General features: G+C 43.6%; 1 protein-coding gene across 1 annotated transcript in view; it reads right to left on the reverse strand.

Moving 5' to 3' along the window:
- Positions 1 to 2,166: 2,166 nt before the first annotated feature.
- HEATR5B (HEAT repeat containing 5B) overlaps positions 2,167 to 14,133 on the reverse strand; it is a 67,858-nt gene continuing 55,891 nt past the window's right edge. The window contains exons 32-35 of the mRNA XM_015407101.1: positions 13,187 to 13,411; positions 11,250 to 11,401; positions 3,657 to 3,870; positions 2,167 to 2,649 (exon numbers count right to left, since the gene is read on the reverse strand). Coding sequence (XP_015262587.1) covers positions 2,345 to 2,649; positions 3,657 to 3,870; positions 11,250 to 11,401; positions 13,187 to 13,411 — 896 coding nt within the window. The 3' untranslated portion in view covers positions 2,167 to 2,344. The remainder of the gene's footprint in view (positions 2,650 to 3,656; positions 3,871 to 11,249; positions 11,402 to 13,186; positions 13,412 to 14,133) is intronic.

Below are 14,133 nucleotides of genomic sequence, written 5' to 3' on the forward strand. Positions count from 1 at the left end.
ACAAGGAAAGCAAAATTCACTTGGAAAACAGTGAAGCTGTCTCAATGGCTGGAGTCCATTTTTTGAATGCCTTGTTGCTGACAGTGAAGCATGTCCACAGGACCTATATCAAAATGCAGTCCTAAATTAAAGTGCCTTCAGCTGCCTTTTAAAGATCAACTATGAGTGGGCCTGGTGCACCTCCCTGGGGAGGTTGTGCCATAACTGTGGGGCTGCTACAAAAAAGGACCTCTCTTGTGTACCCCAAAAAGAGTGTCTTTAATTGGTGGGACATTCAAAACAGCATCTCCCCGCAATCTTAATTCCCAGGTAAGGAACATATGGGAAAAGATGGCCCTTCAGATAGCCTGGTCCTAAGCCATGTAGGGCTTTAAGGGACAAATCCAAAACCTTGAATTAGGCTCAGGCATGGATTTGCTGTAGTGCAGTAGTGCAATTGCTTTAGCATTGGGGACATATGCTCCTGATAGCCAGCCCCAAAAAGCAGTTTAGCTGCAGCATTCTGCACTAGCTGCAACTTCCAAACACTCTTGAAGGGTAGCCCCAAGTACAGCACACTGCAATAATCCAGTCTAGATGCAACTAAGGCATTGATCACTGTGGCCCAGGAACAGATGCTATTGATGCACTAGCCAGAGATGGCCAAACACACTTCAAGCCACAGCAGCCACCTGAATTTCTAAATTCACCACTGTGTCAAGCAGCATTCCCAAACTTCAAATCTGGCTTTTCAAGGAAAGTATAACCCCATCCAAGACAGGGGAGATCTGAAGTCCCTGATCTGCCTTTCTACTAATTAATAGAATCTGTTTTGTCAGGATTAAGTTTCAGCTTGTTCACCCTCATCCAACCTATCACTGATGGTCTGTTATTGTTTTGTATCCTTAACACTTTCTGTTGGTTTGCAGGAGATAAGGTAGGATATGAATATTTTAAATAAATACAGGAACTCTGAACATGGTCAGAAACTTTGTCCTTTGCAGTAAATATTTTGGGACCGAGAGCAGAACCCCATTTAAATGCATAATGTAAGTGACACTGAAGGCAGCTTTTAATATTGTTTTCAAGATTCACCACTAGCGAATCCAAATTAAACATTATTTTTTATGCAAAAAAGGCATTGACAGAGGGGGAAATTCTATCTTTAAATGAAGTAAGATGAACTATAAAGGCAAACTGAAAAATTCATCCCTTGCCTCATAATTGTTAGAAAGCTCTCAAAAAATCTTTAGAGGAAAGATCATGGAAAATGCTCAAAAGCTCTCTGAGGTCAAGACTTGCAGAGGGGTCTATAAAGATTATTTATACAAATCCATGGAGGCTAGATCTATCAATGGCCATTAGACCAGCTAGCTAATTTGAACCTCCCTATCCAGATGGTGGGGACATGCCTGAAAAGATAATCCCATATCCCAGGCGATGTGTGTGTTTTCCCACTTTGCTGACCATTCCATATATTGCGGTTTTGTCTCCCAAAAGCTGATGTCATAATATATTTATTAATAGGCAAATGAGTGTGTACATGTGTGAGAATCTAATGAACTATGTGCATATTTTCCCCTCCCACCTTTGCAGCATCCTAGAGAGTTAGAAGGCTCTCAAGAATAGTGTAGGATATTGCATACGGGAGAGGATGCAAGGAGATTCAAAAGGATACTGGAAGAAATAACTCTTCTCTTTTCTGTGTAAGCTATTATGTACAGCAAGAGACTATACAAGGAAGGAGAGGTGATACAGCACTGCATTCCACTCTGCTCCCAAGAGCATGAGCAGCAGCTTTAAGAGGGCAGAGGAGGTGGGGGGGTGAGATGCACTTCATAAGCTCATTCTATTCATGGTTCTTGGGCTCTTACTCTTTGGTGTTTTTGCTTCAGACTACCTGTGGAATTTACCCTTAAGCACACTGATCTGGATTGGGGGGGAAAATAGGTTTGATAAAATAACCTGATTTCTCATTTAAATAGAAGCATGCATTAGTTCACCTGAAGTTTCCTGTGTTAAGTGATACTGAAACTGATTTTCTCCCTTCCCTATCAGATGCATGAATCTATGTGAGTGATGGAAATTTATGACCCATCCTGAACATTCCTGATACACAAAATACAAATGAAAGCACTTAATTACAGGAGATAGTTTAACATACGACTCAGATACATCATCAAATCAAACATATTCCATTTCATAAAAATCTATGTACATACAGATAATATTACGTCCCTTATAAAGCACAGATTTCAAGTCATACCACAAACCTAAGAACATGCATGGCTGGTGGTCAGCCTCTGACAAACACTAATAGAAAAAGGGAGAGGTTGATTTTATGATTTATCCCTATTGGAACCAATCAGAAAAAGCTAGTTTTGAGTTTAATTGTTGGAGTGGAATGTACTGTGGGTGGCGGTTGCCTGGCAGCTGCCTTGGCTTTGCTCGCCTGACTTGCTCGAACTGCAGTTTCCAGCCGTGTTTTCAGTTCAGGGGCTGCTCCCATCACTGTCTTGAAGGCATGAGGGTACAGGGGCCCAATGCGCGTTAGGTCCTGGAGAGCAAACTCATGGAGCTCCTTTGATACCATAGATGCAGAGGAAAAAGCGTTTTCATTCAGCAAATAAGATATGAGAGTGGGAACAAGCAGGGCGAGCAACTGGACTCCTAGAATAAATAGAAACACAGATTAAAAAATTAATTATTCTGAAACTGGGACTTTAATGCAGGGCTTCAGAGCTATTTCTGTTAGAAAAGAGTCACTATTCCATTTTTCCTATAGCAAACCTGAAAGACCCAATAGCAGAAGAACTATTTTTAGGCTCTGCTCACAACTCCACACAGAGTTCAGTTCTAGCAGAGCTGAATATTTCCTAAGGTACCGTTACCATGGGGACACACATAGCATAAAACTGCATTTAGCAATACGTAACCAGTAGAAGAGCAGGTCATACCTTTTAGATATTTTGCCAAGAGCTAGGATAATTAGTTTTGCATGCCACAAAGCATTTAACCTGCAATATCATAGTTCTGTTAGCTACAGACTTATGTCCTGTTCAGAATCCCTCAAAGGAGTATAGTTTTAGTGGAAGAATCAGTTGCATGCAAAATAAAAATGCACCTTAGCTTTCCACACTAAAATTAGTGACCTCAGAGAATGGGAGAGCACCATGCACACCACAAATTACTGGATTAGAGTGATAATCTACAAACATATTTCAGACAATTGATTTATTTGTGGAAATACACAGTTCTGAAACTGTTAAATGTTCTAGGGCAGAGCATTCTGAATATTGATACCTGAGGTACAGTTTCTTTCTGGATTAAAACTGGAGGCACACTTCACTCTTACACTCAAAAATGTACACCACATTTTCTCAATTAGTCCCCAGAAGGATGTGCAAGACACCCTCCTTGGACTGCAGGATGGCCCAGTTAATACTGCCACCTGTCTTGCCCTCTTGCCCATTTCGTCAGCGATGGAACAGTTGTCAGCTGTAGTTAAGAAATCTCAGTGCAGCCTTTACTCTTTTTTGGGATGATGTCACTGGCCCCATATTAGGAAATATTTGGGGGGGGGGGAAGATCAGTAGTCCATGGAATAATCCCAATGCAAGGCCCTGGTGTGTCCTAGTACAGAGATAATGAGTGTTCTAGTGAAGCAGTATACTTACTATTTTGCTCATCACCAAGAGCGACCAAAGTTTCGAGAACTTTAATTCCTTCCTCGACTGCTAAAAGCTCTGTTTTGTTGTTTGGTCGTGTTTTTTCCACCCCTTTCAGTCTCTCAACCAAGATTGGTGCCAGTGAATGGATGTATGGGGTTGAGAGAGCACGATTAGTGTGTTGGAATACAGAAAGTAGAAGTTGGTAGCATTTGGCTTGAACCTAATCACAATATATAACATTGATGTATTAGTAAGATTTGCAATGAAACTATCAGACTGGTAAATAAAGACTGAACAATTCATGAAAGAGGAGACAAAGCAACTCAAACTGACCCCTTTCTCTGTTTCTGCACCATGTCTTGTAATGAGCAGAAAGCACCCAGTGCTAGAGGAATGTGCTACTCAACAGAGCACCACCTCTGCAGTAGATGGCATGTGGCAAAACTAAAGAAAGGGACAGGATCTAAGCCAATATTACTCGGGACTAAATCAGAAAATGAGGTATGACAGCAACAATAATTCTTATGTCTAGAGATTGCAAACTTTTACCATCTACTCTGAGTCTTGAACACAGTGGGATTTAAAATGCTATTAAATGAAGTGATTCCAACCTTCAGTCTCTGTCTACTTCACCTTAGTGAAGCAACAGTGGCCACAGCTGAAAGTCCTAGGATTACCTAGGATGGTAAACCATCATCTCACTAAAGCATATTTACTGTGCTCCTATCTGAACTCACAGTTAGAATAGTTTTGTCAAGACACCATCTTTCCCTGTACAAACCAACAAAGCAGCTCCTCTTTATCCCTTCTTGTAGACGTTCAAGAACTGCCACTCTTCCATCTTGAGTTTTTACACTGGCAGTCTATACTGTTAGGGCATCTTTGTACCTGTCTGTCATCACATCCAGGAGACCCCAATATCAGGTAGGAACACTGTTTCTCAGGGAATGAACTATAAGCTGCTTAAATTGCCAGCTGAGCAGAGACAAGTTTCCTGCATGGAGATAACCAGTTGCCCAACTGCTAGCAAAGGGCAAGATGGATGGCTATTTGAATGACCTGAATTGGGTCATGGTTTTTAGACATGTGACTAAGCTGATTGGGGGGAAAAAGGTGCAGAGTGATCCGTGTAGTATTTCACTTTGTAATAGGGCAAAGGGAAACCAAGCCAACTAAGACAGGAAGGGTTAAAAAGCAGAATGCTCTGGTAGAAGCGCTCAAGGCAGGACCAGGAATGGGTGTTTGGAGAAGGGAATAGAGTGGTGTCTGCCTTGACTAGCTTCTATTTCCAGTGTTCCAGCAGGCTTGTGTCCATCCTAAGGAGTGGATCCCAAGGTAACACCAGAAACTGCAAAGTTAAGCTTAGCCTCATCACTCGTGTTTCTGTCTTGGATCCTTTTATTATTGATTACAGTCGTTATTACAGCTGAACATTTTTACATTTTTGTTGTCAGCTGCTTTGAGTCTCTTTGGGGAGAAAACTAGGCTATAAACATTTTAATTAAATAAATAAATAAAATTTATAAAATATATACTGTTTCATGTATGCCTGAAGTCCAAGCTACCTACTGCAACTGTTAATGACAGAAAGCAATTACGAGTAGTATACCCTGGTTCTAAAGAATGAATCAGACAGAGGACAAACATAGCAAGGCTGAAAAACAGGTTGCTTACCTGTAACTGATGATCTTCGAGTGGTCTTCTGTGCAGTACCACACATGGGTTCGGCACCTGCATATGACCTTATCGGGGAAAGTTCTAGAGCTTGCCTCAGAATCGTTTTGGCGGGCTCTCTTCCCACTCTGGGGAGCAGGCACACACTGCGTATGCCTGGAGCGGGCGAGAGAGCTGCCTCCCACTCAGTTCCTTCGACTGATACCGGTAAGTCTCAACTAAGTAAGGTAAGTGATCGAGAGATGCCAGCAGCAGGTAAGGATGGGTGGGATTGTAGTACTGCACAGAGGACCACTCAAAGATCATCAGTTACAGATAAGCAACCTGTTTACCTCCTTCATGGTCTCTGTGCAGTCCCATACATGGGTGACTGATGAGCTGAACCAGATGGAGGAGGGAGCTGGCAGCTGAAAGAAACCAAAAACCGGTAAGAATATGTAACGACAATCTCAATCTACAGGTCCTACCTGAGAAGGGAGGAGAGTTAGATGAAGAGCGATCGAAGCACCACCTGACCAAAAGCAGCATCTTGCCAAGCCCGAACGTCGAGTGTGTAATGGGACACAAAGGTAGATGGCGGTGACCATGTGACGGCTGCACAGATGTCCTCCAGTGGGATACCAGCAAGGAAGGCTGTCAACATCAACACCGCCATGGTGAAGTGAGCAGTACCACAGGTAGGTATAGGTTGCTTTGCAAGCTCATAACAAAAGGTGATGGTTGATGTGACCCACTTTGATAGCCTCTGGGAAGAAATAGGATGCCCCTTGCGAGGGGCGCCATAGGCAATAAAAAGTCGGTCCGATTTTCAGAAGGGCTTAGTACAATGGAGATAAAAAGAGAGAGCCCTGTGCACATCTAGTGAGTGCAACACCCTCTGGGAGTCATCCGAAGGGTTGTGAAAAAATGCAGGGAGTGTAAAGGATTTGGAAAGATGAAAGGCAGAGACAACCTTCGGGAGGAAAGCTGGGTCCAGACGGAGGACCACTTTATGGGAGACTGTGTAAGGAGCATCCACTCAAAAAGCAGCCAGCTCTCCAATGCAGCGCGCTGTGGTAACGGCTAAAAGAAAGGCTGTCTTCCAAGAAAACAGACAGAGATCGGTGGAAGCCAACAGTTTAATTGGGCATCCCATCAACCGGGAAAGGACCAAAGATAGTGACCACAAAGGCACCACTGGCTTTCTGGGTGGACATATTGCAGAATCCTCCATGCTGTGAGATTGAAGAAAGCAGGATTGTGGTGAAGAACTCTACCTCGATCCTGGGAGAGAAGATCCAGTTTCGGGGACAGGTGTAGAAATACCCACTGAGAGAGGTGGAGCAGATGCGGGAACCACATCTGACGAGGCCACCATGAGGTGATGAGGATGCATGAGGTGTGGTCCATGACAATCTTGTGGAGGACCCTGGGAATAAGTGGAAATGGAGGGAAGAAGTAAAAAAGAAAACACGTCAATTTGTGGAGGAAAGCATCCCCTAGAGATTGAAGGGATGGAAGAGGGGGCACCATTGCTTGCAGTTGCAAAGTCATCAATTTTCAGGCAACCGAAAGTCCAAAAGACTACAATCAGGTATGAAGGATGAAGAAACCATTCTGTTTCCTGTAGAGGAGAACAGCTGAGGAGATCCGCTTTGACACTGAGAATTCCAGGGACATGAACAGTCGACACTGCCAGAGATCTACAGCAAGGTGGCAAAGCCACTGAGAAGCTGTCCCACCTTGTTTGTTTATGTAGAATACGGTGGCTATGTTGTCTGAAGCCACCTGTGCAATCTTTCCAGAGATGATGGGTAGAAAGGACTGTAGAGCTCGATGTACAACCATAAGCTCTAGACAACTGATATGGAAAGCAGTCTCCCAACACAACCAGGTCCCTTTTGCCATAAGAGTCCCACACTGGGCTCCCCAACCCCAGAGGGAGGCATCTGTTGACAGAAGAACTTCTGGAGCCGAATGCCTGAAGGACATGCCGCAAAGGAGATGCTGTGGTGTTGTCCACCATTGTAGTGTGAGGAGGACATCGGTCGGGATGTGAAGAAGGCGGTCTAGAGGATGCTGTTGAAGACGAAAGGAGCGGAGGAACCAAAGTTGTAGGGATTGCATCCAAAGACGAGCATATGAGACAATGAAGACTGTCGAAGCAAAAAGTCCCAACAGTTTCATGATGGAACGAGCCATCTGTACTGGATGCTTGAGAAAGTCCGAAGCTAGAGAGACGATGGATCGAGCTCGAGGTTCAGGGAGAAAGGCCATTTCACATGTGGTATCGAGACAGACACCGAGGAATTCTAGAACTTGGGCAGGTTCCAAGAGGAACTTCAGGAGATTGACACAAAGTTGCTGGTTGTGCAAGAGAGCTAGAGTGATGTGAAGACCTTCAAGGTGTTGAGGTTTGGCCAGGGCTACCAGAAGCCAATCGTTGATGTAGGGATAAAGGATAATCTCCTTCTTGTGGAGGTCTGTGGCCACAACCGCCATCGTTTTGGTGAAAACACACGGAGCAGTGCAGAGACTGAAAGGAAGGACTCTGTGTTGGTAATGTTCTGCTCCAATCGCAAAGCGGAGAAAGCTTTGATGTTGTGGTTGAATTCTAATGTGGAAATACGCATCCTGTAGATTGATGGATGCGAGCCACCTGTTTCTTGGGAGGAGAGGTAGAATGGATTGCAGAGTGATCATGCAAAACTTTCTGCAGTGAATTAAGTGGTTTAGATTTTGAAGGCCCATTATTGCCTGGACACCACCGTCCTTTTTGGGGATCGTGAAATATTTGGAGTAGAACCCTCGAGTCCATTGCACTTCCAGGACTCTTTCGATGGCTCCCTTGTGGAGCACTGTGTCGACCTCCAGATGAAGGATGGAGACGATGGTGTGGCAATGAAGTGATGGGAGGTCGGAAGCGAAACGAACTCTAGGGCGTACCCCACCCGTAGGATTGTGAGAACCCAGCTGTCGGTGGTGATGTCTTCCCAGGCTGATATAAAGGAAAGAAGATGAGTCCTTATGGAGGGAGTCACAATAGAAGGAGGTGGTTGGCGAATAAGGAGGTCAAACAGATTGTTTAGATTGTTGAGCCTGTTTTGTGGAAGGTTTATGATTTCTGGTTAAAGGTTGGACAAGAGTCCCCTGGCCTGCATTTCCATTGAGCAGGTGTGGTAGAAGAAGATTGGTGGTTGTTATAGTATGGCCTCCACTGTCGGTATCGAGGACGCTGGGCAGATGAAGAGGAAACTCCGAGATTTCGAGCCTTCTTACGACTATCATCTACAGCTTTCAAGATGTCATCAGTGGAAGCGTGAAAAAGGCCCTCGCCATCGAAAAGTAGTTCCTCTTTTAAATTTCACATCAGGCTGCAGGGAAGTCGATCAAAGCCAAGCGTGACGACACAAGGCTATGGAGGATGCCAGAGTTTTGGAAGAGTAAGTAATAGCATGGCACACTGGCACAAATTTCAGACAGAGCTCCTGAAAGGGTAGGATGGACATCATCAGGTACCGAGTCCAGCATCGGATGAACAGCCAAGGCCACGTTAAAAGTGTAGGCTGCCAGGTAGGAGAGATAGGTATCAATCCGGGTGTTCATAGAAGCCACCGTATAGATCTTCTTAGCAAGAGTGTCCACCTTCCAACCTTCTCCGTCAGGTGGAACAGCCTGGTGGGGCTGCTTAGATTTCGAAGAAGAGTAGACGATCATCAAGTTAGGCGGAGGGTGATTGAATAGAAATTTAGCTGAAGACTCTTGAATCTTATAGAGCACCTCATACCTCTTAGACAATGAAGGCACTGATGCTGGGTGATCCCAGGATTCCTTGAGTACCAAGAGGTGCACGGGAAGAAGAGGTAAAATAGGAGAAGGAGGTAGGTCAGCTTGTACAAGCTTGTGGACTACATCAGTAACAGTTGGGGTATCTGTGGAACCCTAGAACAGTCGCCATTCTCGTAATAAGTTCCAGATATGCTTTGGGTCCTTCGGTAGGAGACAAGGAGCTGGAATGACCTATCTCATCCCCATCCATAGCCAGATCGGGAGCACCATCTGCCACCATAGATCGATCAGACATCAACAGAGGATGATGAATACGACTGCAGGGTACAACTTGAGAGCGCCAAAGGCGTTGCAGGAGTCTGACCAGCCAGTTCACCAGTATGTGACGGGGAGTGGTCTACCGGGCATGTAGGTATTGTAGGCTCATGAGTTTTTCACTTCTGGTATGGAGAATGCTCAGGAAAGTACGAGGCCGAACGCTGACTGCAGGATCTTGATTTTTGCCATAGCCTTTTGGGGGGTCCCCATACCTGACGATTGCCGTGGGACAGAAGAAGCATGAAAACCTACAGAAGACATAGTAGGATGAAGCACAGCCTTCAAAAGTACTGCCTTTAGACAAGCTGCTCAATTTCGTCAGGCCTGCTTCGTGAATTTGGCATAATGAGGTCAGCTCTCTACGCGGTGGACTTCTCCAAGGAAGAGAAGACACAAATCGTGCCTGTCGTTAGAGCGAAGGTTTGTCGGGCAGTGGCAACAGACTTTAAAATACAACGTACGACCCATACACACACCTTCCCGACCAGGAGAAGGGGGGGGGGGAGAAAAGGCTGAGGGAAAAGGACTCTAATAATAAGATTTTTAAAGATAGATAGATAGATAGATAGATAGATAGATAGATAGATAGATAGATAGATAGATAGATAGATAGATAGATAGATAGATAAAAATAGCGGAGAATGAAGATCCGAAGAAGAAAGTAGAAGTAGGAGAAGTTGAGGAGAACAAGTAGCTGAGGCAAGCGAAGAGCGAGGCAAAGGAGGTGTGAACGCAAGGGTGGTCGAAAAGGAACTGAGTGGGAAGCGGCTCTCTCGCCCGCTCCAGGCATGCACAGTGCGTGCCTGCTTCCAAGAGCAGGAAGAGAGCCCACCAAAACGATTCTGAGGAAAGCTCGGTAACTTTCCCCGATGAGGCCGTGTGCAGGAGCCCTACCCCTGTGTGGGCCTGTACAGAGACCACGATGAAGATGAAATAATATCCCATGCTCACTACATTCCAAAAGCTGGAAAAGAATGGTTACACCATTATTGCTCCTGTATATTTTGCTGTGTAAGGTAAAGGAAAAGGTTTCCCTTGCTCGAAAGCCATTAGAATCCGACTCTAGGGATGCGGTTCTTATCTCCATTTCCAAGCCGAAGAGCCAGCACTGTCCAAAGACATTTCTGTGGTCATGTGGCCGGCATGACTAAACACCGAGGTGCACGGAACACTGTTACCTTCCCACCGAAGCAGTACCTATTTATCTACTTGCAATTTCTTGCTTTTGAACTGCTAGGTTGGCAGGAGCTGGGACCAGAGACGGGAGCTCATTCCGTCATGCAGCACTCGGTTCTCGAACTGCCGAACTAACGACCTTCTGGTCTGCAGTTCAGCGTCTTAACCACTTGAGCCACCACAGCCCCTAATTTTTTTTGCTGTGTAACTGCTATTAAAGAGACAGAATTATTGGTTTAGTGGATTAGTCAGATAAAATTTCTCTTGTATTCCTAAACAGTCACTCTGAAATGTTACTGTGTAAACACAATGCCCCCACCATTGTGGGAAATCCACATACAGAAGGCAGCTTTGGTACAGGATTTCCTTTGCTAGATCAGGATCCAAAGCACTACCTGCACAGTGAACATAAAGCCAACACTTGTTTTAGAGAGTAAGAGGGTATTTTCTGTTTATGAAAACTGTACATGACATCAGCCAGTTATGAACAAGAAGCCCACAATAGCAAGTTTTGACAATTTTCATTCTAGACATTCCAATTTTCATTCCAGACAAGGTAATGTAAGTTTAAGTGAACAAACTGTACCTTTTCAGAGTGGATTCTTAATTACTGATTGAAAGTAACCTAGAAGGCAGTACATTCCACACATTTGAAAAACTCACCCAAGGATCAGATGAGTTCAGTGCAGTTTTGAATCTGCTCATGCAACCGTTCTGTAATGACTGCACTCCAATTATTTCTGTACTTGCAGACCAAAGGAAGAGCGCAATAGCTGTAAGCATGCTGACTTCATCCAAAACAGGCTTTGAGGCTTCTGTAAAAAATCCCCAAAGAAAACAGGATGAGAGCTTATACTGAAAAGCTTTGAAATTTGTTTTCTAGGCAAATGTAGCTAAGCAATTTTCAGGTAGGAGGTTACTGAAGATGGACAGATATACACAACTTTTCCCCTTCAAAAATGGTACAATATTTTGTTACACAGTCCTTCCAGTCAAGAACTTTTTTGTAGTAGAAGAAGAAGAGGAGGAGATTGGATTTATGCCCCGCCCTTCACTTGGAGTCTCAGAGCGGCTTACAAACTCCTTTCCCTTCCCCTCCCCACAACAGACACCCTGTGAGGTGGGTGGGGCTGAGAGCTCTGACAGAAACTGCTCTTTTTCAAGGACAGCTGTGCCAGAGCTTGCGACTGACCCAAGGTCACACCAGCAGGTGCAAGTGGAGGAGTGGGTAATCAAACCCGGTTCTCCCAGATTAGAGTCTGCGCACTTAACCACTACACCAAACTGGCAAAACGTAGTATGCTGTTGGGCTCTAGAGTAGAAACAGCTTGCATCAGGCATTAGTATTTATATGAGATTTTGAAAATTAAATACCACATTAATGTAACACATATTTAATTATCTTTGTTTTTGATCAAATTGGTCCTTCACAAAACAAACATGCACAGAAATACATTTACCATATATGGAAAAGTATACAGGTCAACCAGTACAGAGTTTTTAAAGCACTGGGGAGGCCCCTGAAGTGTATAAAGCAGCAACATTACAGCAAAGAAATTCTGGATACTCGGGTATGCAATTTAATTCATTACTGGTGAAGTTGTGGAGGTTCTGAATCAGTGCCTTACTGCTGTGATTAAATGGCTAATAGTGAACAAGCTGAAACTGAATCTTGACATGAAGTCCTGAAGGACACTGTGCTTCTCAATTTTGAGGGGTCCAGCTGACATTCAATGGATAAGTTGAGAACTTGAGACCCATAGAGGTATTCTGGAGAAATTCCAGTTGGTACAGAACACTGTAGCCTGGCTACTATTGAGCACTAAATGCATTCTGCAGACACTCCAGTGGTTACTTATCAGTTATCAGGTTCAGTTTAAGGTTCTGGCTATCACCTACAAAGCTGTTAATGGCCCCTCAGACCCATGTACCTGTAGGGCCACCTCTCCTGCTACACCCCATTGCAATACCGTTGCTTATTTGAGCAAAGCCTTCTGAAGATGCCACCCCGCAATTTGATAAAATTGGCAACTGCTCATTCATGTGCATTCTTTGTGATGGCTTCCACATGGTGAAATAGCCTACCTGAGGCTATCAGGAAGGCCCCCACACTCCTGCCATTTCACTGAATGTAATGAAACAGAAATGCTCAGGAGGGCGTTTTCCCAAAGAGATCAGAAGTGTACTATAACGGAACAGGACAGAAACTCATAGTATTGTATTTTGTTGTGATGTTTATTCTGTGTGTCCCCTCCTTTTTTTACTGTAGTGTCTTTACCTCTGTAATCCTTTGCTTCATTATGGTGTGTCATGCCTTAGACAGTTTTTTTTGTTTGCACTGTTTTCTAGTTCTGTAACCTTAGTACTTCTGCATTGTTTATTGGAGGTATTTGCTGTCTGCTTGAATGTTTTTCATATTTTGTAATCTGCGTTGAGTCCCAGTGAGAGAGACAGGCTATACATGAAGATTATTGTTATTATAAATGATACTAATAACAATAAAAATCCATGTTACTATAAGCACATGAAATGGTTTTTCTTAAGCAAACCATTAGTTCAGCTTAATTTTTAACTTGCTCCAGTAACTGCAAGCAAATTACCTGGTTGAGAGTATTCCAAAATGGAAGCCAGAGTGCTACGGATAAGATTCGTCCACTGTTTGTGAATTTCTTCATTCATGGCCATTGGAAGTGTTACAATGTTTTTCAGACCCTGAAGTGCCGCAGTGACTGGTGGTGGAACCTGATTTCCCATTGCTTTTACAGCAGTGTCTTTCAACACTTGTGTTATTAGAAACAGGATCGTGGGTAATATTGTCATGCATCCTGAAACATAAAATATTTAATGGCAATTAACTGAAAGTAAAATGGTACACAATGATCCATAGATCTATTGGGGATGGGGGCTCCAGTGCATACACTGGACTCTATATGAGCAGCAGTTATCCTGTACTCTTCTGTTAGATAATCCATATTACTATGTATGCAGTATTACCTAACTCAATTGAAGAGAACAGGATGACTCTTGAAACCACAGAGTTCTAATGCATATCAAACCCATTTGACCATATTTGTTTTCTTTCCTTATTTTAAAAAAGATGATGATGTGATATTTCAAAACTGTCATCTTCCCAAATGTTGGGTTTGAGATAGGATAAATACTTTTTACTGCCACCATGACATATAAGAGTTTCTCCAAAAAAACCTTTCCTTTAGTACATAAACATATTTTACATATACTGTTGTACAAATTATCCTTACAGTAGCCTTGGTTCAAAACCTATCCCCCAGTCTACAAAAAGACAGATGTTCTTCCCTGAAGGGCAAGTAACTTCTGTAGATCACAGTTTTGTTAAATGATATAATTCTGTACAAATTATGAACATTGACTACTGAAGCAAATCTGGAGTATTTCAAGACATTCTCTGGATAATCATGTGAAGAGAAGACTGAGGGAATGAAAACTGTCTGCCAGCAAGAATCTATTGAGATGAAACACAAGCAGGGAGGAGAAACAAAGAATGAACCTTAGAGTGTAAGAAGGAAGA

The sequence above is a fragment of the Gekko japonicus genome, unplaced genomic scaffold (genome assembly GCF_001447785.1).
Source record: "Gekko japonicus isolate JY-2015 unplaced genomic scaffold, Gekko_japonicus_V1.1 scaffold2372, whole genome shotgun sequence".
Taxonomy (NCBI): domain Eukaryota; kingdom Metazoa; phylum Chordata; class Lepidosauria; order Squamata; family Gekkonidae; genus Gekko; species Gekko japonicus.